The sequence below is a fragment of the Siniperca chuatsi genome, linkage group LG5 (genome assembly GCF_020085105.1).
Source record: "Siniperca chuatsi isolate FFG_IHB_CAS linkage group LG5, ASM2008510v1, whole genome shotgun sequence".
Lineage (NCBI taxonomy): Eukaryota > Metazoa > Chordata > Actinopteri > Centrarchiformes > Sinipercidae > Siniperca > Siniperca chuatsi.
In genome coordinates, this window is record NC_058046.1 from 25,087,413 (window position 1) to 25,115,367 (window position 27,955).

Below are 27,955 nucleotides of genomic sequence, written 5' to 3' on the forward strand. Positions count from 1 at the left end.
ACACTCAGGCAGCCATGTTGGATCTGACAACTAATGGTGTTTTTGCGGGTCAGCCGCCCCGACCGTTGAGCCGTAATGGCGTCAGTGGCGCAGCAAGATAGCCGTTGGAAATGAAAAGCTTCGGGGACGAGGGCGGACGCACTGGGACGGTTTCCGGGTTTCCCTTCCTGGGCTGGGACAGCGGCAAGAGGCAAAAAGCTCCTTCTGATTAACAATATTTCAAAGTTACGCTCAGGTAAGGCACTGCTCAGTGGTTTGATGTTTTTTTGTTTGTTTGTTTTTTTACAAACTGTTTGAATGAGACGGAGCAGGGGGAAGAAGAGACACCAAGAGAGTCAGCTGAAGCCTAGCTGGCAACATGACACCAGCCGCGGTAACAACTGTTGCTTGCTAAAGTTTGACATGTAACGTCAACAAAGTTTCACTGCTCTATTATATCCAAATTCGGGTTATCAGACGTTTTTAAAGAGGAAATAAAAGTTCAAGGAGCTACGGTATTTAACTTAGCTGCGTACGTACGAATTATAATGTCATTGTCCCAGTTGATGTTTGGTAAACTCAGTCAGTGTCTGACAGACTGGGTGTGGTGGACATCCAACTGTTACAGACCCAGAGGCCTTCACACACGTTTCAAACTCCCCTTGCCAGTGACTCAAGCATTGTTTTATATTCCTCTTAATTATTTGACACAAATGTCCAAGTAAACATTTCCTTTCAGATTTTCAAAAGAGTGATGATAGCCCAATATGTTTTTTGAAACCCTCAGTGCTTTTGAACTCATTTATTGTCCCATTGTCCCAGTTCATACTTGATAAATGCAGGGAAACTCTGTGCACTACATATTCCTAAATCAGTACAATATAAAATCTGCATCAGATGTGCCTTTTACAGTATTGACTTTCACAAATTTCCTGTAAATCCCTCTTGTGTAACATTCCTGAACTCTGAAATCGCTTACATCCGATTAATCCTTGAAAGGCACATTTGCGCAAAAAATATATTTCGTGTTTAGACAACTTCACAATAACAGGGGGAAACAATAACATATTCTCATTATGTGTCTGTCCAAGATGTGGCTTAGGGCCACTATTGAAGAATTATCATCCATCTTTGTTTGTGTTTTTGGCTCAGTTAAAACATGCATATTTCACTTCCGTTCTTGCTGAGTGGTGAACATTATGGGCACGATGGCAGACTGTGTGAGCTGTAATCTCGGGCTGGCAGCTGCCCTTTACTTCAGAAACAGCATAGGTTTTTACCCAGCTGCACACAGATCAGTTTGCTATCAGAAGGACAACATCTCTTAGCACTGAAAGACGTCCCAGGCCTCTGATCCAGCACCTTGACTGCTCATTGACCTTTCCCCTTCCTGCGACCTTATCTCACAAACACTGGCCTGCACAGGAGTGCCAGGGAAGACATCTGTCTGACACTATAAACTGCAAGGGGATTTTTCCTCCCATTTTGCACTGTAGTGTGAATGGAAAAACAAAACCTTGTTCACATTGACAGACCCAAGTGGACCTGAACTATTGTGCCAGAGGTTTAAATGATGATATTACACAGCACTTTTGTTCACTAGACTGTGTGAAAAACTGGGTGAAGAAATGCATGTTTGAAATAACTTTGATCCCTACAAGTACAGGAAAGCAGTCATATTTATTTACTTTCACCCACTGTATTGTGTAGTCAGTCAAGTAAACTAAATGTAGGCGTAATGTGGCTGCGATGACCTCTATTTAGGGCCGCAGCTAATGCTTATTTTCATAATCGAATAATCTGTCGTATGGTTGGATGATATGGATAAAGTTTTCTATGGTGTAATTTTATTTCCTAATAATATATTGTGATATTGTTCTTTTACTAGAAATTCAACTAACCATTTATTGATTAAATAACTGGATATAGAAATGCTTGCTTCTGGCGAATACAGCAAATTAAATACCTGACAAATCAAGGTAGATCATCAATTGATTTTCAACATCATCCACAATATCAGTATTAAGAGATATTAGGGATAGCTACCTAGGTATTAACGGTATGGCAAAATCTCTTACTGTAGACTCTTTTGTCTCGCAGTATTGTCTTATTGCCCAACCCTAACATGTCAATTATTTTTGTTGTTTCATTTAATACATTATCACAAAAATATGAAAAAATGTCCTTCACAATTTCCCAGAGCACAAGGTGACATCTTCAAATTTCTTGTTTTGTGTGACCACCAGCCCCAAAACTAAAGATATGAACTTTACCATGATATAGGCTAAAACAGAGAAGAGCAGTACTTCCTCACATCAAAGAAACTAGAACTAGTGTGTGTTTTGTGAACAGGCCTGCTGGTTTCCTCATGGTTGAAAGGCTTTTTCATTCCACTTATTGTGGCTTTTTTCCCCCCCTTCTCTCTGGGCTCATTTTATAAAGTGTTTCTAAAACCACAGCATAAAAACCAGTAGGCCTATCATATCTTTATTACTGTCGCCCACCGCCACTACCTTTTGGTCCCCAAGGGCTTCTTAATTACAGTCAAGCCCCCCTGTCTGTCTGTCTGTGTGTGTTTGTGTGTGTGTGTGTGTGTGCGTGTCTTTACATGTGCCAAACATCACTTTATTATGCTCAGTAGCTCTGGGGTCCCTGCTGCTGTGATCACTTGCCAATTAAATTACCATTTTTGTTGTTGTGCCACTGAGTTTACCAAATCTTCATGGTGTGAAATTATTGTTTCAATGTTTCCAATAATAGCAGAAAGTCCTTAATCCACGGAGAGCGGGTGTGTGGACCCTTGACACTGCCTGTCAGGAAGGTGAATAGTTCTACTAGCACTACTGCCCCTTCATGGCTTCAGTCCAGCCAATAAATCAACTGTAAATGCATTACTTGCCAAGAACTTTGGCTTTACTAAGGTGGCATTTTTCCCTTTTGGCCCAAACTGTTTAATCTCCCCCACGTCTAGTCCATTGATAGCTGTGTGTATGTGTGTGTAAGCAGCTCAGCAGCCCAGCCGATTAAATGGCCATTATTAAGAGAGTATTGTTGAAGTTAGCCTCCTGCCTCTCTGTCCTGTAGTGTTGTCTTTGTGATATTACAACTGCGATATTGGAACGGTTTAATTAATCTGCTGCCGGACTAATGCTGGTTCCCACAGAGCCTGTTGAGGAATAACACTTTGGATGTGTGTGTGTCTGTGTGTGTGATACACAGGGATACGCATGTGCGGGCTGCTACATTAAGTTAGATGTTCATTAACAATGAAAGCACATTTATTATTGTCTTTGTTGTGTTTTTAGGGCTGAAGCGAATGATGAAGCCACACCAGTGTTGTGGCTCTAGGGATGTAGGGATGGCAATGCCGGCCAGTTGGTCAGTCAGTCCATCACTTTGCTCCAAGCCTGACTTGTTCTTTAGCGCCACCATGAGGTTGACATTTTTGTTTTTTAGTGAAATGTCTCAACAACTCTTGGATGGATTTCCTCTCACGCCACCAGCAGGTCAAAGTTTTCACATATCCAGTGAAATATCTCAACACCTACCAATCTCGATGATTTACCCTCTGAGGGCAACTACCAATGTTTCCGAGCTTCAGGTGTGTCCAGCGGAATTCTAGATAACGGATATCTGGGCCAAGGCTTCCTCTTCCGTGCGCTGGACATTGTTTTCAGTCCGATTTAGCAACTTGAGAATGGTAATCTCTATAAACAGATATCTGCATATGAATGCTAAATCGTCGTCAGTCGATGGCAGATGGGTTCCGAGATTGCATTTCGGCCAATGCATTCCACCTCTTTTGCTCTCCACACATACTGTTTACCTGCATGCAATGAAAGCCCGCTCAGACGTGATTGGTCAATACTACTTGATCTACAAATGGAAACCAGAACACCGCAAAATCTTATCCCTTGCCTGCAGATTCTGCATTCATATGTAGATATCTGTTTATATAGATTAAACACCTACTAGATGAATTGGCACATATTTTGTACAGAGATTCATGTTCCCCAGAGGATGTATCCTGATGACTTTGGTGAGCTTCTGAATTGTCCTCTAACGCCGACATTAGGTTGACATTTGTGGTTTTAAGAGAAATGTCTCGACAACTATTGGATGGACTGCCATGACATCTCCATCATCAGGTCAAAATGGTGGTGAAAGATGGTGAACACTTTCCAAGAGCCCAATATTCATATTAAGACATATTCAAATGTCTTATTTTGACAACTGTCCCAAGCCCAAAGATATTCATTTTATTGTCATAGAAGACTGAAGAAAAAGAAGCTAGAATAGATTTTTGGTATTTTGCTTTAAAAATAAAGAGTCATACATTATTAAAATTGTTTCCGATAATTTTTTGTGTTGATCGACTAATCAATCAATTGACTAAATGTTTCAACTTGAGTTAAATTAGGGTCACAATACTATTTTGCGGTTTCCATAACTTTTATGTTGTTAGGTCATTCTTAATGTCAGTGCCCCCCCCCCCCTTTGTTTTTTTAAATTTCAGACAAGGCCTCATATCCTGTCCGTTGATTTGACTGGGTTAACCTTTTGATATCTACAGCCCTAACCCGGCACCCCACCACCCTAAATTATTGGTGTCTCCCCTCCCGACCTGATGTGGTCGGTCCTGAAAGTGGTCAGGGGTGAGGCACATGTTCTCCCTCCTGCCCCAGCTGAGCTGCACTGTATAGGGAAAGCTTCAGGAACTAAAGGGATAAACAGCCATTGTTCTCTGTGCCGGCTCAGTGAAACCACCCTGTCAGTATGAGAGATCTCTACCCACTTTCATGTAGATACAGAGGCCCCCCCAACTACCATCTAATAGATTTAACAGTGTGAAGTGGTTCACACCAATGAGTGTTTGTCACATGCCAATGGAGACAGGTCAATTCAGGTTCCCATGCCACCTCTTTTCCCTCAACTAACCTTACATAATCAGAGTGCATCTCCGTTTGGCAGCGCCTGGCAGCCTGCCTCTTTCTAATGCTTATCACACTTCACCTGTCAAGGACCAGTGTGTTTGCGATAAAATGGAGCCTGTTCTTCCTGCTCAGTCATTATGCAGCTAATTTATCAAGCAGGCTTGTTGCTCTGTCCTCTGCTCAGGGTCATAGAGTGGGGCAGGAGCATGGGGTACACAAGTCTAACAGTTTAATGGGAGTCTGGAAACAAATTTGTTTCCCAAAGCTCTTAATCTCTGCTCCTTCCGTGTGATAGCGTTAAAGAACAGTGTAGCTGCCTCTGAACGAACGTCTCAACGTGGACTCAGTGTGCAGAGTTGTTCGAGTCACACTTTACAACCTAAATATCCTGAGGGTGGAGCTGTGTTTTGTGATTCCTGCTTGAGAAAAATTTGCCACATAAAGATAATACTAATGAAGATTTTTGATGAAAAGATAACTGTGGGTCTTGTGAAGTGTAATTTGGGGTGGGCACTACAACAATAGACAATATAGATTTGTCAAAACCGTCAGAGATTTTGCCATAGTGTTCTTACCATTGCACCTATCCTGGTAGTATCAGAATCAGAAATACTTTATTGATCCCTGAGGGGAAAATCTTTTGTTACAGCAGCTCACTATCACGTCAGTGCACACAGGAACAAAGTGGATTTACTGGTTGATGATAAGTATGTACGGTATAATAATACAATGTAATAAGTAGTAAGTAATAGTGCATGAACTGTCAAGTAAAGTGTAGCTTATTAAGATGATAAATCTGGGTATCTCTGGGTTTGTTAGGCTATTCTAGGCAAAACTGCAAATCATTGCACATAACAGCTCAATGGCAATATTTGATATTTTTAAAATATGACTTTTGCATCAGTGTGATGAAGCATTGTGATTTGTCAGGTACTAAATTTGCTGGATTAGCAAAAAACTTACACTCCTGTTATGTTAAGTCTACAAAGAAATTTATTGAATCTTGAGATTTCAATATCATGATATAAAATAATATATACTGTGATAAAGGATTTTATCCATATCACCCACCCTTAGTCTAATTTCGATAATTATACAAAGACCTATTTCTAGTGTTTCTGGGAAGGATTTGACTTTAAGTTGAGCTTCACAAAGAGAGCTTCAACAACCAATTCAAAGCAAGTCCCTATGGTTGCTATAAGTTTCTTTTTTTTTTTAAAGAAAAAAAGCTTTGTCTAAGAAAAGCTGCAAACAACATATCAGACTGAACAGCTTCTTTAGGTCAAACCTAAAGAGATCTTTTTACAGCAGAGCAGCTTAAATACAGTATGAAAATTTCACATTTGCTAAATATCTTTGTTAATATAGCTAAAACTCTAAAAGATGTTACCAGGAGAGTGTGCGAGCCACAGCAGCAATAACATTTGAGAATCCAAAGAAAATGGGTTCAAACTGAGCAGAGGTAGAATAGCTAATCCTGCCAACATTGGTTGGTTGCACATTGCATTGATTTGCATTATCATTAATCTTTTCCACGGACAAAAGTTGCAGCCATAACTTTATGGGTGCTAATGGTTTCTTCTCACATGCTGTATGATTGCTCAATCTGCTCAATAGTAAGTGTTTACTTTGGATAGATAAAACATCACTGAAACAAAATAAAGATCATCATATCTATATGCCATGTACGAGTTGAAGTGTGTTTAAGAAGCTTTTTTTTTTTTCTTTTGCGTTTTTTTAGTAGAGGTGATCTTGAGAACGATTTTAATCAAGATGCCTGGAGGAAGTGGTTTGCTGCTAATAGGGGGGAAGTTACTTGGAAATGTTTTCAGGTGATTTATCTGATTAAATTTACCACTATATCTCTCTTTCTTCCACCAGCAGGCTCATCAGACATCCAGTAAACAGTAGTGATGTCTCAGTCTGGAGAGAAAGGGAAGGTGAGTAACTGGCAGATATTCGACCAGAAACAGTTTTTAGTGTAAACTATGACAGATCAACCGGGTATATAGGAGGGGTTTCTAATGAAGGCAGTGGTGATTAAGACTCATAGTACTTGTAATCTCATGCACACACGTTTGCACAGGCATCCAGAGAGGATATCCTGTATAAATGCAAGTGTTTCATGGCTAGGCTTTATTGCCTGTTGGAATTTCTCAATGATATGCATCATCATCATCAATCTCACTCTTATACATTACTCATTTGCTCCTTTACACATACACCTAATAAAATGATGAAAAATGTCAGGGAGGAGTTAGTGAACAGATTTACTGAGTGAAAGGAAGTAGTAAAACGTAGAAAATCACATTCAGTAACACAAAAATTACACAATTAGGATCCCCTTTAATTTGAATCATTACATATTTTTATGACTAGTTCAATACTTCATTATTAATTACAGTTTCTGACCCTAATTTTGAACAATTTGTCTTTTTGTGTTCCACAGTTCCCAGATGCAGCAGGTTATGTAGGGTTTGCCAACCTCCCAAACCAAGTGCACCGAAAGTCAGTGAAAAAAGGTTTTGAATTTACCCTAATGGTTGTAGGTGAGTGATCACTCTTTTTTTTTAATGTAGACCATGTGGTTTCTTTAGAGAAAAGAGCTTTATTTTATGTTCTCTTTGTTTTTCAGGGGAGTCTGGTTTGGGCAAATCGACACTTATAAACAGCCTGTTTCTCACTGATCTCTACCCTGAGCGCTACATCCCTGGTGCTGCAGGTATGCTCCCCAGTACACACTTCCACATACACATGCATACACATACACAAATGTGCACACTGTAATAATAGAGACATGTCTGCAGCAATGTCTCCAGCAGAGCATTATTTCAAGAGGAATGTTGGGAATGCTTTAGTCTCAAGATATGACCCTGCCCTTCTTATGACTTGACTAAGTTGACGTGTACTGGTTTGAAAACATTTATCCAGGCCCTCCCTGGTCAGTTTGTGCAGATAAGAAAATGCGTAGCCCTTTTAGATGACAAAACCCATGATTTCATTTTTTAAGGCGTAGCCACCTTCTTGAAGCCTGCGGTTGTGGCAGCTCAGTGGCTTGTGTAAGCACGTAGCTCAGGCAGGATTTTTGGATATTAATGTTATGAGTCCACTTGGGTACTGAGGATTCTCCTCTGTTATGCCACCCATCAATTATTCTTGTACTTCCACTCCACAGAGAAGATTGAGAGGACGGTGCAGATTGAGGCATCAACTGTGGAGATCGAGGAGAGAGGAGTAAAGCTTCGCCTCACCGTGGTCGACACCCCTGGATACGGCGATGCCATCAACAGCCAGGACTGGTGTGTTTATGTGCTGTGGAGGAGTAGGGAGTGATAACAACTTGGGACATGTTTCCTGTCCAGCATACTCTCTCATCCTTCCCTCCTGTCCTCAACAACTCCCTTTCTCAAGTTTCATCCCAAACTCCCTATTTCCTACCTCTCCTCCCTCTGCATTCCCTATGTCTAGATTTCCTTGAACTGTGTGTGTTTACTTGTGTGGCATCCTCATGCCAGTGGTGTCAGTGTAGCCTCCCTGTACAAGATCAATTTCCTTTTGATTGTCCTGGCATAGCTGTATTTTTACACTCCTGGACCCACACTCTCCTTCAAAGGCTAAAAAAAATTAAACAACTGCAAAAGAGATGAGTATGAAGAGATGAATAACAGAAAAAACTTCCCCTTTGCTTTCTCTGTGCAGAATTTGTCTTTTGTCGCCTTCTCAATAATTAGATTATTAATGTTTAAAAGTAAATAAATTGAGACTCATTTGATGAGGCATTTGTAAGTAAGGACTGCACACACAGTGCATTATAGGCTCTTTAACTGAACAGAGATCAGTTAAGTCCGGTGCAATAGTAGGGCTTTAACACATTTAAATGGATGTTTTGGGATGTTTTGCTGCTAAACAACAAAACAAGATAAAATCCTTTTTGCAAGTGGATTGTCATACTGTGCTGTCTGCCTAGAAGACAATTTAATGTAATCAGTTAAACTTTGTCTTCCTCACACCAGCGAATCAGTCATAAACAGAGGGTTTGAAAATAGCCTGTTTTTTCCTGTTCTAAAAAGGCAAAAAGGGATGGGGAAAATACCACTGAGAACTGAGATCACTGAGAACTTTTCTGCAACTATACGAACTGCAGATAATTTTACTTTGACCACCTGTGTTTTTGTAACTTTATTCAGTAGAGTGTAAAGGGTTTCTCAGCTCATAGAGGAACATAAAGCCCTTCAACTGAAATTAAATCCATCCATCCTCCTAAAACTGGAGATACAGAATTTTAAAACAACAGTAATATAGTCATTGTGGGAGTCCAAAAGAATATCTGGCTCACAGTTTCTCCTTGACAGTGAAGATCCTCCTAGACTTATTACTTGATTGCCTTCAAAATTACGTGTATGATTTCTTCTCTTTGAAATTGGCAATGTCATTCTCAGTGTTGATGGTCAAATAGTGTTTACATGGTGATTTGGTGTGATTAAGGAGGCTTATGTCTGTTTCTCTGTCTGTTTGCCTCTGATGTCAGCTTCAAGACCATCATCCAGTACATTGACAATCAGTTTGAGCGATACCTCCATGATGAGAGCGGGCTGAACCGAAGACACATAGTGGACAACAGGGTGCACTGCTGCTTCTACTTCATATCCCCATTTGGACACGGGTAAACAAACACACACTTGTATTGACACCAGCCGATCTATTGCAGTACATTCAAGATTATCTGAAGGAAGACTAAAAAGTATATGGTTCCCCTTCTGAAACAAGCTGTAGAGTAAGGTCATATTTATTATTTGGCCTGATTTTGGTGTATTTTAATTGTGAGACCTTTGAAGAGTATACATTCACCACTCTGTTAACACCCATCAGCACAAATTTAATGCCGACAAGGCAGAACTTCCTCATTTTGGATGTTTCAAAATAAGGCACCTCTTGCTTGCTAGTGAAGCTAGTGTTACACCATAAACATTTTGTAGCTAGCAATTGTATCTTCACTTCCAATGACAAGAAAAAAGCATAGTATTTGTTGTGCTTGTATTATGGCCAAAAGGGGGGAATTTTGTTTGAACTGTAGTTCCTTATCTATATTTAAGTTAATGGTACCTAAACTGAGCAGCATCGCATGACTTCTGCTGTCTCCCAGTGCTATTATGTCATTTTACATTACATAATCCAGTTTTGTCACCTCTGTCATTTCTCTCTTGCCCCCCAATTTCTCGCTAGCTTTTTTTTCTCTCTCAAAACTGTCTCCTTCTCTGTGTCCGCTGTCCTTTGTTTTCCCACTGTGTCCTAATTGTTCTTTTTGTCTTTTTTATGATGTTTTTCTGTGCTAGTCTAAAGCCTCTGGATGTGGAGTTTATGAAGGCCATCCACAGCAAAGTCAACATAGTCCCAGTCATTGCCAAGGCTGACACACTGACGCTGAGGGAGAGGGATCGTCTGAAGAGGAGGGTGGGTTTGATGTCTACACGCACACGTAATTTTGAACTATAGCTGTCCTCCATTTTCTATGTCCAGTATATGCAGTCATCTTTACCCTAGATTTTATTCTTGGCACAAGGAAAAAGCTGGAATGTCTAAGCACTTGTTGTCAGGATGTTGACTTTTGAGGTGTATTATGTGTTTGTTTTTGTCCCATTTATAGTTAACTGGTTTAGCCATTAGAAAGTGGATCATACACTAATCATAGCAAAATCACTTATCCATCCTTATTAGCAGCGTGGTGTGTCAGACATCCGTGTGTTGATGTGAGAAAGCACACGTTTACTTCCCTGTGTAATTGCAGTGATGTATCACTTTTGATGATACTGCTAGATTGTTCAAAAGTACAGGGAGGGACGACATAAGAGAGGAAACAGCAGGAGGTACATACGCAGGAAAAGACTGTTGCATATAATATAGAGGCAGCACATCTCATCCAGTCTCAACCCATCCCAGATACTTCCTGTTGGAAGTGACCCAAGTGTCTGCTTGCCTGCACGCTCCTCAGCTTCCTGCTGTCCAGAGGGGGAAGGACACAGTAGTGCAATACAACACACATACACCTCGCTGCAACGTGTTCAGCTACTAACTTCTCTCATGCAAGACGAGTTAATAGGATTTTCCTTCTTCAGTGTTATATCTCTCTTCTCCTCTCCTCTCCTCTGCTCTACTCTTCTCTCATCTCTTCTGTTTTACTCTCCTCTACTCTATTTTACTCTCCTCTCCTCTACTCTCGTCTCTGATACATCAATAATGCATCAGTATTCCTTTAGGTATTATTTGTTTGTAGCAGCAAGTAAAAAACACCTTAACGCCTTTTTTAAACAAATATAAACAAATTCCTGATTAACACTGTAGACTGCCATGCTTGTTCTGTGGTTTATGTCTGGATTCAGAATAAAGCTAAAACAATTAGTCTATCAGTTGAACGAAGGAAAATTAATTGGCAACTATTTTAAGATTTTATTATTAACTATTTGAGTCATTTTTCAACTAAAAATGCAAATCATTCTTTGGCTTCAGCTTCTCAAATGTGAGGATTTGCTGCTTTTCTCTGTTTTATATCATTATAAATGGAATAAATTTGGGTTTTGGACTGTTAGTCAGACAAAACAAGTAATTTGAAGACGTCACCAAGTGCTCTGGGAACAAATTTTATAGGCAAAATGATTAATCGAGAAAGTAATTGTCAGACTAAGGGATAATGGAAAATAATCATGAGTTGCAGTCCTAGTCCGGAAAAATGTGGGCAACATGAGGCTGGGGTTGCAAATTGCTTTTTTCAGCTCAGCCCACTTCATTCTATCTTTAATTGGAAGTCAGCCTGTCTCCCCACCTGCCTGTGCATGCCCAGACCTCCCACCTGCCTCTCATTCAGGTCTCGGAGCCGGTGGTCTGGCAGGGTGTCAGCCTGACTGGAGTCCAGCTCAGCTCTGTTCTCTTCAGCAGCGAGTCTGCTTTGTTCAAGGCTTCCACAGTCGGATTGCTTGAAATTGCTGATGCAGCATCTTAGGAAGACAGGGTCACATTTTCAGGACACACACAGCGTTTCTTCCTGAATTTCCTAAGACAACAAGATTTCACATTGGCTACATTAGGACAATAAAAGAACCCACTGACTGCACTTATTCTGTATTTTCTCTCATATGCAAGTCAAAGGTGAAATTCCTGCACTGCGTTGTCCTTAAGGAACCTACCAGTTGAATTGTGCTCCGTAGAGTTGTTTTGTGTTGTGACCTTCCTCAAACCTTCTGAGTGTTCCTCTGGCACTTAAGATGAACAAAACCATATTTCCTGCCCCACTGACCCCCGCCCCAAACTACAGAAACCCCCCCAAGATTGTTGGCTCTCTTGATTACAGTTTTGACATAACTCTTGTTTAATTTTGTTTTGCATTAAATTCACTGTTAGACAATATACTGTTAAAATATAGCCAATAGCAGCAGATCAGCAAATGATAAAAATGGGCTAGTGGAAATACTGTAACAGTATCACTCTGATCTGACCACTGAACTGTCCACAACGCTATCTGTCCAGCAGAGTTTGTTCACATGCTCTGCTAAGTGTTCCCTTAACAGACATTTCCCACTGTACACCAAGGTGCAATTAGCTACTGAGTTCAACAAAATGGACCAACTCACGCACATAGGCCCCCCACACACACAGACACACACACACATACACACACTCACTACCCAAATCCATACATTTGCTAATTCTAGCAATCAAGAAAACATGCTTATTTCTAAACTACATTTATACATAGGTCTTTTTCATACTGACACACAAAAACATTTTAATTTAGTTTAACTATCTAACGATAGTGAGTTCCTGGACAAGCCATTATTGTCAGGAAATACAGAGTTATCTGCCCTGCATTTAGAAATGGCATCATGTGCCTCTAAGGAGGGCATATTATCTCCTATTTGGTCACATTTTGGGCAAACACAACTATCTAACTATCTTCATCTCAGTTTATAAAAATAAGTATGCTGCAGTGGTGCTTCTGTGCAGTGTCAGTGTATTTCAAATGTACACAGTAGCTAAATTCCTGCTGGAGAAACCTGAGAATTTCACCATGTATATCCTTATTCCGGTTTCGGAATTTTTACATCCAAACGTGTATAAAACAAAGACAGGGAGCAATGCATGCAGCAGGATGAATCACTTTTCATAGCTGTGCTTATTCGTCCCAAAATGATTCAGTCCAAGCTATGACTGAAACTGTTGGTCCTCCTGTTATTAAGTGAAACCATTAAATTGAACCATTAAATAAGTAATTTTTCACAGATGAACAGCAGGCTATTTGTAAAAGTTAAACACAGGTCCTCTCCTTGCGCCATCAGTCCAAATTCTGTTATACAAATGGCAGCATCATATCACCAAACAGGTTTCTTATGACACTTATGATATTTAAATTATTCCTTTTACAAAAAACATGGGGTGACATCTGATAAATCTCTAATTTCAGGTAAATTGGGATTTCATAGAATCAGACAATAGTAGTTACTGGAAATGCGCTCTTGGATTTCCTGCCTTTACTGATTTATCACACTAATCTGGTTTCTTGTTTGTATGTAAACGCAATCATTGTAAATGGTAATGCTCATTCATCTCTGTTAAGTGTCTCTCAGGAGAACAAATATATCTGGCTTGAGTATTTGTGGGTTCGATCAGATTAGTTGAAGTGGCTCTTAGTTATACGTGCCTGATTCCTGTTGTATAGTCCAGTACAGTGTAGCGGGACACCAGGCCTTCCTTTGAGTTCAGAGCGCCAGCAGCCAAGAACCTGCCAGAAAGCCGAGTGGTGGAGGATGATTGATAACCCCCAGCGTTTCTCCCACAGTATTTATTAGTTTGTTTTTTTGCAGGGTACTTTCTCACCCCCTCCCAAGGCTTTCTCCTATTATTAGGGGGAAACAGCTTGTACAGAGCACTATAAGTTTCCTGCAACGTGTCAAGACTGTTCCACTGACAAGACACAACCTGCTGCCCTGTGCAGCTCAGGCTCACAGGCAAAGTTAACAATACTTCTGCTTGCTTCTCACCCAGTCCTTCCTCTCCTGGCTGTACCTCACTCAGCTGCCTCTTGCTTTCTTCCTCTGCCTCTTTGTGTCCTCTTTTTTTTTAATTTGCTCTAATGCCAATTTTCTTCACCGGGGTCACCGTGGTCTCTAGCTCATAAGTTGCCCCGAGGAGGGCATATTGAGGGACTGATCCTCTCAGTCTGGGTCCTTACAGTCATATCCTGTATAGGGCTTTAGTCTCAAACTGCTTTACTGGTTGTTCTGTTTGAACATAGAGGATGATGCACAGCTGGTTTAGACTGGAATCCTGATGGAAGCAAAAAAGTAAAGATGTCTAGAGTTCTTTTTACATGTGTCTGTTTTTCCCCCCTACATGATTCTATAGCTAGAGCAATTAATCGATTAGTAAATTGACAGAAAATTAAACTGCAATCGCATTTAAGTCATTTTTTGTAGCAAAAATGCTCAAGATTATCTAGTTCCACCTTGTCAGTTGTGAAAATTTGCTGCTATTCTTGTCTTATGTGATAGTAAACTGAATATCTTTGGGTTTCAGACAGGTAATCCGAAATAAGAAGCAAAATTTAAAGATAAAACATTAAGCTTTAGGAAACTGTGACAGCCATTTTTCATTATTTTCTGAAATTTTATAGACCAAACAGTTAATTGAGACAATAATCAGCAGATTAAAAATAAAAATAACATGAATTTACTTGATTTCCAAGGGTGAAAATTTGTCCAAATATTAGTATAAAATTCAAGACATGCGGGTCAACAGTGTGCAACTGGTTTCTGTTCAAATCAGTACAGTAGAGATTAGAAATCCTCTGAGGGTTTCATCTTTTTTTGTTTTACATCTCACGTTAACCTCATCATAATGCAGTTTAAACCAAAGGCTGTTGTGTCTTGAGGCTTGGTGCATTCAGGTGCTGGAAGGAAGTTCAGACATCTGAGAAGTCATCTGCCAATCACCAAAACCTTTTAAATGCGAGAAGGTAAATTGACATTTCACAGCCTTCTCGATTTGATTTTATCATAGCTCTTTTGGTTTGGCTGAAACTCAGCTTTTGGACGTGAGATTTCCACCAGAACACAGCAAGCTTAAAAGACTAAAACTAATATCAGGTTTACACAAATTTGACAAAATAGTGAGCATGCTGTTCACGCTGATGGAATACTTAAATACAAATTTCAAGTCTCTGTACGTTAATTTTCATACTTTGATGAAATGCACCAAAACCAAACACCTCCTTGAAGGTGGTAAAAGCATATTTGAACAACATAAAATCCCACAGTGTTTTTGAAAATGGTCAGAAGTAATGTAAAGTGTATAAAACTTGTAAAAATTTACAAAAACACTGGTATGTTTGCCTTTCTGATAAGCTAAGCTGTAAGAAAGTTGAATTTAACCCTTTTAATAATGATGAAAGGTTAGCAGAAGCCAACCAGATGAATTTTTGCCTGGCCTCAATCCCATCTATGTGACATCTTTTTTTTTTCCCCTTTTGTGTGAAGACTAAAGGCTGTCCTCGTAAGCCAGAGGTCAGCAATAGCTAGAGAACCCAGCTCCTCCTCTGTTCTCTCACAAGGCAGCAGGCAGCAGACAATAGTTCAGCCCTTTTTCCTCCCTCCACTCCCTCCTGTTGTCCTCCCTTCTGTGCCTTCTCCCCACATCTCTTGTCACTTCCCTCATCTTCTCTCCTTTTTTTCTCTCAGCCAGCCTCTTGTCCCTTCCTGTCCATCTCAGCTCACCGTCTCCCTCCCTCATATTTGTCCCCTCGTCTGCCATATTTCACCCCCGGTCGAGGCACTGTCACAGTTTTCCCCTCATTGTCTGACTTGCTGTTGTGTTCCCCAGCCACTCCACCACACTCCCGCTGTGTGAACCAGCTCTACAGCCCCTCTGGGACACATTATCTGTGCCGGACTGCTTGCACCGGCCAGTATTGTCACCAGGTTTTCTTAAATGGCAATAACAGAAAGTGCAGCAGTTTTAACACAGAGGGTAAACTTCAGCAGTCAGATCGGTTGAACTAGAAAAGGAAATTATGAAGCAGGCACAGGCAACTGATTAATGATGTGAAAAATGGAGTTGAACATCAAACTCACTGCTCCTGTGTGTTTGTGTGTGCGTAAGTGTATGAGCCCCTGGTCAGCTTGTGCTTGGTTCTTTTCCTGCCAGTGTTTCAAACACGCGGACATATTTATTTTCTGCCCTCCAGCAGTCATTGTGCCAGAGCATGCTTGACGTCTCTGTAGATTTTAAAACAATAAATATGCGTTTTTCCTCATGGAGCGAGCAGCTCTATTACACACAGTCATCTGTTCTCAAGTGAAGAAAGTACAATCCAGCTATAGTGTGAAAACAGCAGGTTTCCTTGTTTGAGGGCCAACCTGAAAAGATGGTTTCCGGACTTTGCCATGCTCCTAATGAGTCACTTGTTACTGTAGAGTTTGCCGTTGAGACCCTTTTGATTACCAGACCAAGTCTCAAAAACTGAAGTGTGGTTGAAATCCTAAACTCACTCTGTCCCCTTCTAAATCTCACTTAGATACAAGATTACATGAAAAGCCTGATTGTTCCTCCCCATGCTCTTTGATCAGAGGGAAAGGTGGGTGGTCTTAACTGTACTAGTACTTAGCCCAGACAATAGGGCGGGTGGGTGCATGCGTGCGTGCGTTTGAGTGTGTTGATCACCCTAACTCATATGATGCCTTCACGTTGCCATGGTTGTGGTGACTTCCTCTGTACTTTCCATCAGTACCTCCCGTTAGAACAAATCCAGCTGTTCTGGTCCGGTCTGCTCCAGTCTGGATGTCCACCCAGTCTCAGACTGTGACTGAATATATCTGGAATGTGTTTCTGTGCATGCTTTCAAGTGTCTTTAATCCTGTGAACAGAAAGGTATTGTTTTCCCAGTGCTGCTACGTGTCAGAGTCTTTGCTGTATGGGTACTTTTAGAAGGAGATGATATTTGAACAGTCAGAGGGATTTGCTCTGCAGATGGTCTGAAGGTCATCCTCCATCTCTGGTGATCCACTGGCCTCCTGGAGCTACAGAGCTCCACACATGTAACGCATAAACTTTTTTTCCTACTGCTGACTCCAGATTATACCAGTTCACAAAGTGAGGCAACAGTTTGCTATGCATATGTGAAAGTGTGTGTGTGTGTGTTTGTGTAGGAAGCTGGTATGAGGTCTAAATCCCTCCGACCCCCCTTGATCAGGTATTGTTGGGGCTCCTCACCCCCTCAGACTCCCTGCAGGCAGGAGAGAGCCGGCTAGTTGAAAAGCGTTTCCTGGCAATAGAGAAGGATTTGTTCTTGTGTGTCTTAAGGTTGGCAAACTAAGTTTGGGAACTAAAGAATTGTAGTAGGAATCAGCTTTTTGTTCATGCTGCCAGGCCTCTGTAGTTTGTCTTGTAATCGAAGTATGTAATATGTGTTGTCTGAAATATTCATTACTTCATTCAGTGTAAATATTTACATTTGATGGCAGATTTACTTAGGATCTACATTGATGCCTCATGTGAGAGACTGAAGATGGTGGAGCAACCTTCCTCTTCAATTTATAGACATAACGCAGTCTGCAGTCTGAAACTTCAAAGGCTTTCTACCATTCTACACTTACATTTATAACTGGAGATGCCGGTACTCATCACAGTATTTTGTTCTTTTTTTAAAAAGTGGTTTGGCCATTTATTTTATATGGGAAGAGATCATATTTTTGCTTGTCCAGAACTCGTATTTTACATAGCTTATTGGCTGGACAGAATTAATCAGACCCAGTGGTGCTTCATTTTTCAGAGTGAAGCTTGATGCTTCAGCTGCAGTAGGACAGTTCTCCTGATGTCACTTAAAATGTCAGCAGCAAATATGAAGCTCAGTTTTTTAGCATATGGATTTTTACAGTCTGCTTTTAAAGAAACAGTTTTTATGTAAATTATTTTCGTACTTGCTTTCACTCTGTTCCAAAATAATATCAAACCAAATTTCTGAGATGGAAACGTCAAAGTAATCAGTTTCTCCTAGAATATTTGTTTAAGCCACTCAGACGTACTTGAGGTATCTCGTCTTGTGATAAATTTAGTTAGTGTATGATGGCCTAAATAGTAGCCACACTTAATGGTGTTTGTTTTGTGAAATAGTGCCTCTACTCGTTTAACTAGGAGATAAATGTTTTATTTCATAAAAGTATACATTTTTATGATTTTAGCTGGGGTGGTCTTTGTTTCAGGTGAGGTGGCCCACCTCCACTTTAAATCACTGTAGAAATCCTGGTAATAGAGTACGTGGAGGTGTGTGTGTCTAGTTTGTTTGTGAAGCATGATTGTATACAGCAATTAGGAAATGTGAAGCAATTAGGCAAAAATGTAAACAAGGAAATGGGCATAACACCATGCACATTGGAACAATGTTGTATTTCTGAAGATAATGAAATAAAACCTGCTTCTCCACATGCTACTTGGGGTACTTGAACCCCTTTAATGCAAAACTCTCTCACCTTCTTGTAACTTTTTATTACTTTTGAATACTGCCGGCTGACCGCTGTGATTACATATCACCTCAGGTTAGCTCTTTCCTCTGAAGAACAGATATTTCTGTGTAAAGGAAATGGATTTAAAAGGTGCAAAGTAAGCAGTTGTTTTATTCACCGATATGTAGACTCACAGTTGGGCCTACAGGAATCTCATAAGGGACAGAGAGCACTCAGCAAAACGGATTTAACACTTACCATGGCCAGGATTTTCCTTTAATAAACTCTACAGTCTTGGAAAAAGAGGGCCCCTGTCTTTCAGGGTGTTTTCTCAGTATGAAACAAGGTTTAAAACGACTGAAAGCTGATCAGATATACTACTTTTAATGGCAATGATGCACCGTTTCATTCCCATGGCCACTCTGCAGAACCTGGCAGGCAGCTGTGAGGTTACATAAATGTTATGTAAAAGTGCTGGTGGTCTGGTCTCTCTGAGTTCCTGATCCCTGCTCTTCTCAGTCAGGGTTGATTAGTGTTGAGATGCAGTTTGATTGTTTTGTTTTGTGGATTTTTTTTTTCTCTCTCTCTCTACATTGTTGATTTCCTAAGAATTCTCTGGTACAAGTTTCTACTTCCAAGTATTGTTCCCTGTTAGAGTTTAAGTTTAATAGATACAAACACCATGCCAGGCCTGAGGAGGCTCTACTCTGTCCACAAAAATCACTAGATAACTGTATAATTGCGAGTGTGTGCTTGTGCATGCGGTTACCTGTTGATTGCCAGGACTGCAGTGTTCACCACAATCCCCTCTTTTGTGTCTTTGCTCTTTTCATCTGCAGCTATTTGTTTTCTTCCAGTGTTGTTTGTCCCGGATTCATTTCTCGTTGCTTAGCAGGTGTTTGAGTCATTCATATTTTTGTGGGTTTGCTTGTGAGAATGAACAAATCATGAAAATATTATTTCCTCGTCAGGCTGACGTAATGAAACGCTTGATCCCTGTAATGATGGGTTTGCACCCTGTTTCATTATGATTGGAGGTTTGGGTTATACCTGCTGTGCAACTGCAGAAAAACTCCTTAGCCATTTCTCCCACAACTTCACTCTGCATAATTATATCTATGTATAGACCTGCGGGTATGCTATATTTGGGCTAAACATAACCGCTACAGTATATAATACTGCTATTCCTAGAACTGTATGATCCTGACTTTACACTGGAAATACATGTCTGGCATGATTCACCTGCAATTTGTCTCATTTCTAACCCATTTTCTTACTGGACAGCATCAGCCTCCACCCTCACACTTATCATAACTGCCTGACATGACGGAGTATTTCCATAAACAATACTTCACATTCAACGATGTGAGCCAGAAACATAAGGCGATAAATCTTTAGCTTCCTTTTCTAATTAATACAGAGGCAGAGTCTTGTGTGGCATTGTTTGTCCACTGCCCTGACAGCATTGAGTGGACCTGCACGGCCAACCATAACAGCACATGGAGGGGTGGGCGTGGGGGGTGTATTATAGCTGGACAGGATGGTCATAAAATCAAAATGGCTCCCACTGCCAACATCTCTGTGCCAACGAAAATACACAACTTTGAGGAGGAGGAGGAGGAGGAGGGACTGTTGTAACATTAGTGATTAAGGCCTACATTGTGTACAGTAAATCAGCAGGAGACAACAGGGATTTGAAGCAGGCAGTGATTTTGACATCTGCTGATCCCTGAGAGGTCTTGATTATAGGTGTCAGGCTGTACTAAGCACATGTTATGGAACAGAATAATTCAGGTAAACAGCCATTTTGCAGCTTTTGGCTTAGTAAGGTCTGGAAACAGATGATGGCATACAACAGACTCATGTTTGTGCAATGACCAGATATTGTTTCCAGATATTTAATAGTAGTTTGCATTCATAAAATATGTTACACTGTCTTTGTTGGTTGTTCATTTAACTGTGAGGCAAATTAGTTTTAGATTTTTCCTGTTTTCTTGCATTTTTTTCTGAACTTGTCTCTTATCTACTTGTGTGACTGAATTTGTTGTTTGTTTCATTTTTTCCTGCCATTGTGTCATGTGTTTTTTTTTTCTTCCCCATCGAGTTTCCCAAAATTATTTACACCAGAATGATGTTTATCCAGCCTCCATGTTCGACGGATCTGTAAATCATGTGTGTTTGAGAAACTGAAGGGAAAAGAGGCTCTTGTCCTGTGTCACGCTCCCCTCTGAGTCCTGCAAAGCCTGTTTGTTTTTAGATCTGCCCCACAACAATACCCGACCCTCCCCGCACATACACTATCTCGCACACACTGCGCACAGAGCTCACTGAGAAAACAAGCGACAGCCATAACAACGGCTCAAACAGGAGCTGCTCTCTGTAGGAAAACCTGTGCTCACTTCCCAGGCTCCTGGCTGGGACCACTGTCCTATTATACACTACAGTACATGAAAGTCCCCAAAAAGTCAGGAAAACAACACTTGACATTTTTTGGCTCCATTACATAAGACTACATTGTGGAATTTAAAATTCAACAAAGAAAAATGCTGCTTTGATGTTTAGAATAATAAATATTGACATCTGTCCCTGAGGTAGCGGGGAAGAAAGCCCCTTTGTTTTAACTTGTTTCTTCACCGGTCGGCCTGTGACTAAAGGAGGGTGAGAACTTTGTTTCAGACTATTTCAGAACTTAAACACACACAGACCGTTATTATTTTTCACCTGTCTACCCTTTCTGTCTCACCCCTCTTTTCCTCCATGGGGGGCTTTAATTAAATGTGTTGCTGCAACAACAGGTACTCACAGCCTCCTATTAGTCTATAGAGCTCTCATACTTTCTGTTTATGGGTCAGAGCGGCAGCTGTTATTTTGTCCATATGACTCACAGTTTACAGTGAATGCACACATGTTGTCAGAGTTTAATTGAAGATAAGATAAACAACACGTACAGTACAAGTGAGAGTACAAGAACAGATGTATAGTAAGGACATGTAACTTTAACGTTTTACAAATGGAGCAATTTTTATTAAAATATATTTTGAAGGAAAAGGGTCCTTAGTGGTAATGTCCGTGAGGATGTTTTACTGTTTTTAAATGAAGTGGCTTTCTAGTTAATTGGTTTCTGGACTGTTTGAGTACAGATTGATTATAAAAAGTCAAGCTGATCCTCTGGTAGTGTCTGAAGTGACACCTCCGCAGGGTTCAAGAGCTGAGTTTTCCCAGCACAGTGGGACATGTCAGGAGGTCACAATGAGGGTACGACCCCGCCGTCTCACTTTGTGTTTCTCTTGTGTTTCCACCTCTCAGATCCTGGACGAGATCGCAGAGCACGGGATCAAAATTTATCAGCTACCTGACGCCGACTCTGACGAGGACGAGGAGTTCAAGGAGCAGACCAGAGTCCTGAAGGTGAGAGGGGGGGAGACACATCTGTTGTCAACTGTTACAAAACTACGTCAGACGCTTCCTTCTGCTGGTTTAGTGACAGATACCATTATCTTCCTATTCATCCTTGCTTCCCTTCACCTCATCCCCCTCCTCTCTGATACCTTTATTTTCCATATCCCTTCCTCTGACATTGTTTCTCTCTGTGGATCCACTGACTTTTATCATCCTTTCCCAGGCCAGCATTCCCTTTGCTGTGATTGGCTCCAACCAGCTGATTGAGGTGAAGGGGAAGAAGATCCGTGGTCGTCTCTACCCCTGGGGAGTTGTTGAAGTGGAGAACCCTGAGCACAATGACTTCCTCAAACTACGCACCATGCTTGTGTGAGTCTCCCTGGCAATAAAACTGCTTAAGTAATAGGATTTTCGGGAAGCAAAGCATTTTAAAACCTTAACAGAACTTCTTTCTCATTAAGCTGGTTGTAAAAGTCCACTAGAGAAAACGTTTACAAAGCTCTACTGCCTCCCAGTGTGTGAAGAAAGCATTGTGTGTCTGTCTGTTTGTCACAGGACCCACATGCAAGACCTCCAGGAGGTAACTCAGGATCTGCATTATGAGAACTTCCGCTCAGAGAGGCTGAAGACAGCGGGCAGGTGAGACATTGATTTATATCACTTAAACAGCAGATGAGCTGCTCAGTTTCAAGCAAGGTTTTCTTAACTAAATGTGCTTTGTTTTTCTGCAGGGCTGTGGATGAGGATGTGGTGGATAAGGACCAGATCCTGCTACAGAAAGAGGCTGAGGTAAGAACACACACACTGCTGCAAACAAACTCTTTTTTTGTCGTCTCACTTTGTGCTGTCGTGGTTGATCCAATAACAAGTGGATAGACGTAAATACAGATGTGCAGGCTCCAAAAACAGATAAAAGGATAGGTTCGTATTTTTTCACGTTCATATTAATATAATACTCATATGCCATATGCACATTAGAAGAGTCATTGGTCGCTGTAATCATTACTGTGTTCCCTTCCTAACGCAACTCTTCTGTGAGAAATAGGGGACAAAATCTACAGTCTTTTTGTCATTCTGTGCAAGAAAAGTTAAGTTGTAGCAAATATGAAGCTTCAGCAGTTCGAGTTAGTCTTTTTAGTAAAAATTTTTTCCCCCTGTTTAAAGCAGCACTTAAAGGACCATATCTGTGCTTTTTCGGCCCAGGAAATTTGTGTGCTTACAACTCACATCGATTCATCTTCAGAGATGTTTTTCTTATCAAAGCTATGTAGTCTTTTCTCTTTCCTCTGGTCTTATGTGTATATATCTCTACATATCTATCTATGGAACTACACAGAATAAATGTAGATCTCTGCCAAGGAAATTAGTTCCAGGATAAAAGATTGTTTTATGAGCGAAATCATAATTACCGTGACTTATAAATGCGGATGTTTGTTTTGGTGGGCGACGCACTGAATTTTAGGTGGGTGTATCACCTGAACATTTCATTTTGAAAACGTCAACAATTCGGCAAAATGTTTCAAATGGTGAAATACGGCTGCATGGTTTGGGAAATGACTCACACGGATGGAAGGTGTAATCAGATAGTAGTTATTTGGCTTAAACATGCAAAACCACTGGTATGGTCCTTTAAACCCCTGTTTAATGAACTGTATCTGTCTATTATCATGTCAAATGTATCCACTTGATTTGGCTAACGCAGACTGCTGAAGCCTCATATTAGCTTCAACTAAGTATTCTTTCATTGTACATATGGGCATGTGAGTATTGTATTAAGACAAACTTGAAAAAAATCCAAATCTATCCTTTAAAAACACACGAAGATCTGATCACTCAAACCACAGTAGCCCATGTGCTCGGAGTACTGGATGTAGTGAAGCAATAATTGTATACTCACCCTGACTGTGTAGAAAAACAGCCATGTCATCATCATCTACATATGGCATTATAGGTCAAGGTCGAACCAGGAAACCTATCAATTCTTCAGTGTGACTATATTTTAGAAAGAGAAAAAAGTCTTATTTATTTCACCCCATTATCTTCCCTGTGCATTGTTAACCTTTTGGGCCATGGAGCCTGCACGTCACCAGGCAATAACTTGTTTCCTGATTGCTCTTGATTGGCCTGTTTGTGTTGCTGTTGCAGTGCACTGTAGTGAGCGGGCGGGGTGCAATCAGAGGTGTTTGTAAACAATGTGCCCAGGCAGGATATGCCATCACTTCCTGCCTGGATGTCCTGGCTCAGTTTTATGGTGGGAATAACCTCAGTAATGTCAGGAGCCCAAAACACAATACTGGAGAGACAGTGGTCTGTCACGTTTGTTTACGTGTTGTCAGGGTTTTGGGTCGGAGGAAAGATTACAGTAACTGATGTTACTGTAATCATGGAAATGTAACACTTTATGTTACAAGTCCCTAGTTTCCTAATACTCAGGAAGGAGTTGATATGTAACAGTTATTTTTTAGAAAGGTTCCTGGAAAGTGTTATGTAATTTTGTACTTATTATAGGGAAAATGGAGACAGTGTTCAACTGTTACACTTCCAATGAATTAATTCAAATTAATTGGTAGTGTCAGTGCACAGCTCAGCTGTCAAATTTGTCTTCCTGTGTAGATGTAAATTACAGGCAAACATACAATTCTAAATATTTAGAATAAAGTTTCCAATGAAAAATAAACATTCACGTAAGTTTAAATTGATCCCTGTCAATTTTTGTAGCCGTTGATTTCCAGTTTTTTTTCACTAAACCTCTAAAATCTTTAACTGCTTAATATCATGGCTTTTTCTTAAAAACTGTTTATTGAGGTGGTACTTACTATATATACTGTCTCAGAACAATGTTTGTTTTCCTTTTTAGTGCCAAATTACAGTTCTTACCAGGCAACATTTTAGGCAATTATTAAGAAATTACAGGAACCTTAAATTAAAACGTTACCCATGATTACATATTAAATCTATGTTGAAGTTTAAAGTAACATTCAGTTTAATCATATTAAGTTTAACCAATAATATTATCATTGATTTTAAGGTTAGACCCCTCATGTCTTTAGCCTAAATTTTGGCTGTCGAAGCAGCTGCAGAACAGCTGAGACATCAGCCTTTTAGTTAGCTATATATATTAATATATATCCATATTAAATTTATTCATTTTTCGAACACATCAGACCAGAGGAAAGAGGAAATATTACACTGCTTTGATAAGAAAAACATCTCTGAAGATGAATTAATTCTTTTCTCAGCCACAAGATGGCGATAGACATTAAAGAAATCTACAGGAGAGTTTGTTGTTTAGCAGTGTGACCCATAATAGTTTTAAATGTAAGCTTTACATCCTCATCATCTGAGTTGAGTTTTTTTTATTAGATCACTCACTTATCTTATTTATTTATTTATGGGCCCGTTGTTACCATCTCATTAACATTTATTTACCATTTACCCATTATTCATTTATTGTTTGATATTGATTTTATGCTTCATTCATTTTTAAACACTTTCTTCAATTGCTATTGCAGCCGCTGTGCTGATATAAATATACATTATATTATTACGCATTAAAACATATTGATTTTCTGCAAGCCTCTCTTTAATTTATTTACTGTAATGTAGCAGGTTACATTGTAATGGTAATGAAAATCTCAAGGTATAACACCGTATAACTATTTTGAGTGGTAGTCCATGAGATGCTTTTTCATTCTGATGTCTTTTGGTGCTAAGCGTTCATTGCCTTGTTGTTTTTGCACTAGAGATCACCTGCCAATCAGTCAGCATGTGCCCGGCACTGTAATGTCATCCTAGTGTTTCTCTTCTGAAGTTTGTCTCTCTTTAGATTGCACTTATATTCTTTGTTTGTTTAGTCATTATTGTTGCTAATTGTTGCTGTCCAGTGAAAACCGCGTATCTCAAGTTTTGCTAATTTAGAATTTTTCAAATAAACTTAAAGATTAAGTGTTCCTTTAAGTTAAATAAACCATTTTTATAAACCCATTGGACTATCTGAAAAGTGCATTGTCACAAAGCTGAAAACAAAGCTGCTTTTCTTAGCTCATGAGAAGTTGACATTTTGAAGATGTGGTTTTCACAGGACAGCGACGTTACACTTACTAGGCAGGTCATAAGAGCAGAGTTACTGTAAGAAAAGACGGAGAAATATTTGCTGTTTTTAAACTTTCGGTTTTACTTTAAAACACACATCTAGTCTTGAACTATCATCACCTCGTACTGGTTAGAAAATAAAACCGAAAGATTGAATCAGCAGATATACTTCTGTCTTTATTTATTTATTTATTTGTGAGTAACTCTACTCTAAAAAACTCAATATCTACTAAATATCATCAGATTTCCTGGTTACTCAGGTCATCTTCTGTTTTTTGCAGAATAAGATGCTTTTTCTACTGCAAGAAACATGAAACAATTCACTTTACTGCAGAGAATTCTTCCATGGAAAGATATTGAAATTGTGTTGCTTGAAACCGGTCCAAGTTCATTTCTGTAGACTGTAATTATTGAAATATTTTTGAGACATAGCAGTCAATTAAGTGAGGAAGAAAATTGAAACTTATTGATGTGAAAATGGTTAGAACCTATGGAAAATGGAAAAAACGCTCATTGGGATTTTGTTTTTATTTTCTCTCTGTAGCTGAGACGCATGCAGGAGATGATCGCTCAGATGCAGGCACAGATGAAGATGAAATCAGACGAGTGAAAGGGAAGCACGGTGATCCCAGACCCCCAACACACACACACACACACACACACACACACACACACACATACACACACACACGGCCCTCCCTGCCTGCTGCTGCCTTGCAGATCCACCAGGAGTCCAGGATCACATCATCTTTATCTGCACACCACCGACACTTCTTCCTTTTCTTCTTTTTCTTCTTCCCTCCAAACATCCATCCATCAGCTGTTCAGGAGCTCGCCACTGATATTTTTTTATTTTTCTTCATAATCTTGTCAAGACTCCACATCTAAATCTTGCTGATGGTCCTATTTTGTGGGTACAAGTTTGCTGAGCGGGCCTGGGCGAGATTTTAAAAAGTGTGAGCATGAAAATGTTTAAATACTGGATGATTATCATTGACATGTTCGTTATGTAGTGTTTGATCTTAATTATGGTACACAGAGCTTCCAGTGACAACGGTACTAAGATGTTTTGCCATCACACTAACATGTTTACAAAAATATATGTACGAATCATGCATTTTGTTCAAGTCCAAGCTTCAGATGGCACCATTTTCCATTTATTTTCTTATCAGGTTGAGACAGTTTTTAACATATTTTAACTTTAAAAGTAAAAAACTGTTTGCTTCTCGTGTTTTCTATTAGCTTATGAGTGATTCATTAGCCCATCCCCTTTACCTCTGGATGGTTTTAGACCATCAGTGTCTTCGGTGCTTCAGTCTGATAATGCAATAACTATAAATATTACCACAGTGGTAATTGTTGTTATGAGGAAAATATTTGTCCTTAATTGTTAAACTAGAAGCCTTATTTTGTAGTCAACACTACAAACTTAATTCTAGCCGTTTGTTTGGCTTTTAGGCTGGAAATCTACATGCCAAGTAATCAAACTAATAGCACCTGGTTATAAAGAGAAACAACCAGACTTTAGGATCATTTTATAGTTGAATAAAAGTGCCATGTTGTTAATATTTTTGTATTTATCATCAAGAACTGCTTGATCTTAATGTCAGTGCCAAACTGCAACTGCAGACTAAAAACGATTCAAACCTTTCAGTCCAGTAACTTAATGTGTCCAGATTTGCTCCAGTTAAATGTGCAAAATGGTCTGTTTGTACACTACATGTGCTGTCTTTCATCATACTGTATTTGAGCTTTCCCATTTAAAAAATCAATTACTATAATATTTAACTGTTGTATGTGTAAACACCCTCCAGCCTTCTGTGAGTAGCAACAAAACATCCTAACTTTTCTTCAGCAGTGTCATCTATCTATCTGTGCTGTCATTGATGTGTCATTGGCATTATTTTGTTTTTCTGTCTTTTGCTCTCATATGCAAATGTGTTTGTTGAATTCATTAAGACAAACATAATTATTATTACTTAACCATATCTCAGTAAAGACTTGTTTTTAGACGTCAACATTTTGTTTTTGTATTTCTCTCTGAATTAAAATTTGTTTAGAAGGAAA

The 27,955-nt window shown here is 39.8% G+C and overlaps 1 protein-coding gene across 2 annotated transcripts; it reads left to right on the forward strand.

Annotated features, from left to right (window-relative positions):
- The first annotated feature begins 84 nt into the window (after positions 1–84).
- Positions 85–27,906, forward strand: zgc:63587 (uncharacterized protein LOC393431 homolog). 2 transcript variants are annotated; one of them, XM_044195061.1, is made up of 12 exons: positions 85–235; positions 6,795–6,853; positions 7,363–7,462; positions 7,549–7,635; positions 8,089–8,212; positions 9,442–9,576; positions 10,247–10,364; positions 21,704–21,805; positions 22,020–22,165; positions 22,352–22,435; positions 22,528–22,585; positions 26,433–27,906. In XM_044195061.1, exons 2-12 carry the CDS (start codon positions 6,827–6,829, stop codon positions 26,496–26,498), a joined length of 1,047 nt encoding a protein of 348 aa, XP_044050996.1. In that variant the 5' UTR covers positions 85–235; positions 6,795–6,826; the 3' UTR covers positions 26,499–27,906. The 2 variants fall into 2 exon arrangements, with proteins under 2 accessions (XP_044050996.1, XP_044050997.1); XM_044195062.1 differs by having other exon boundaries at positions 111–235; positions 6,798–6,853.
- The last annotated feature ends 49 nt before the right edge of the window (positions 27,907–27,955 follow it).

What these genes read in the sequence shown, in the direction of transcription:
- zgc:63587 (XM_044195061.1), top strand. Translation starts at nt 6,827, where the DNA reads ATGTCTCAGTCTGGAGAGAAAGGGAAG. An exon ending in ATTTACCCTAATGGTTGTAG is followed by an intron (nt 7,463 to 7,548) that starts GTGAGTGATCAC and finishes TTTGTTTTTCAG; the next exon opens with GGGAGTCTGGTTTGGGCAAA. An exon ending in AGCAGACCAGAGTCCTGAAG is followed by an intron (nt 21,806 to 22,019) that starts GTGAGAGGGGGG and finishes ATCCTTTCCCAG; the next exon opens with GCCAGCATTCCCTTTGCTGT.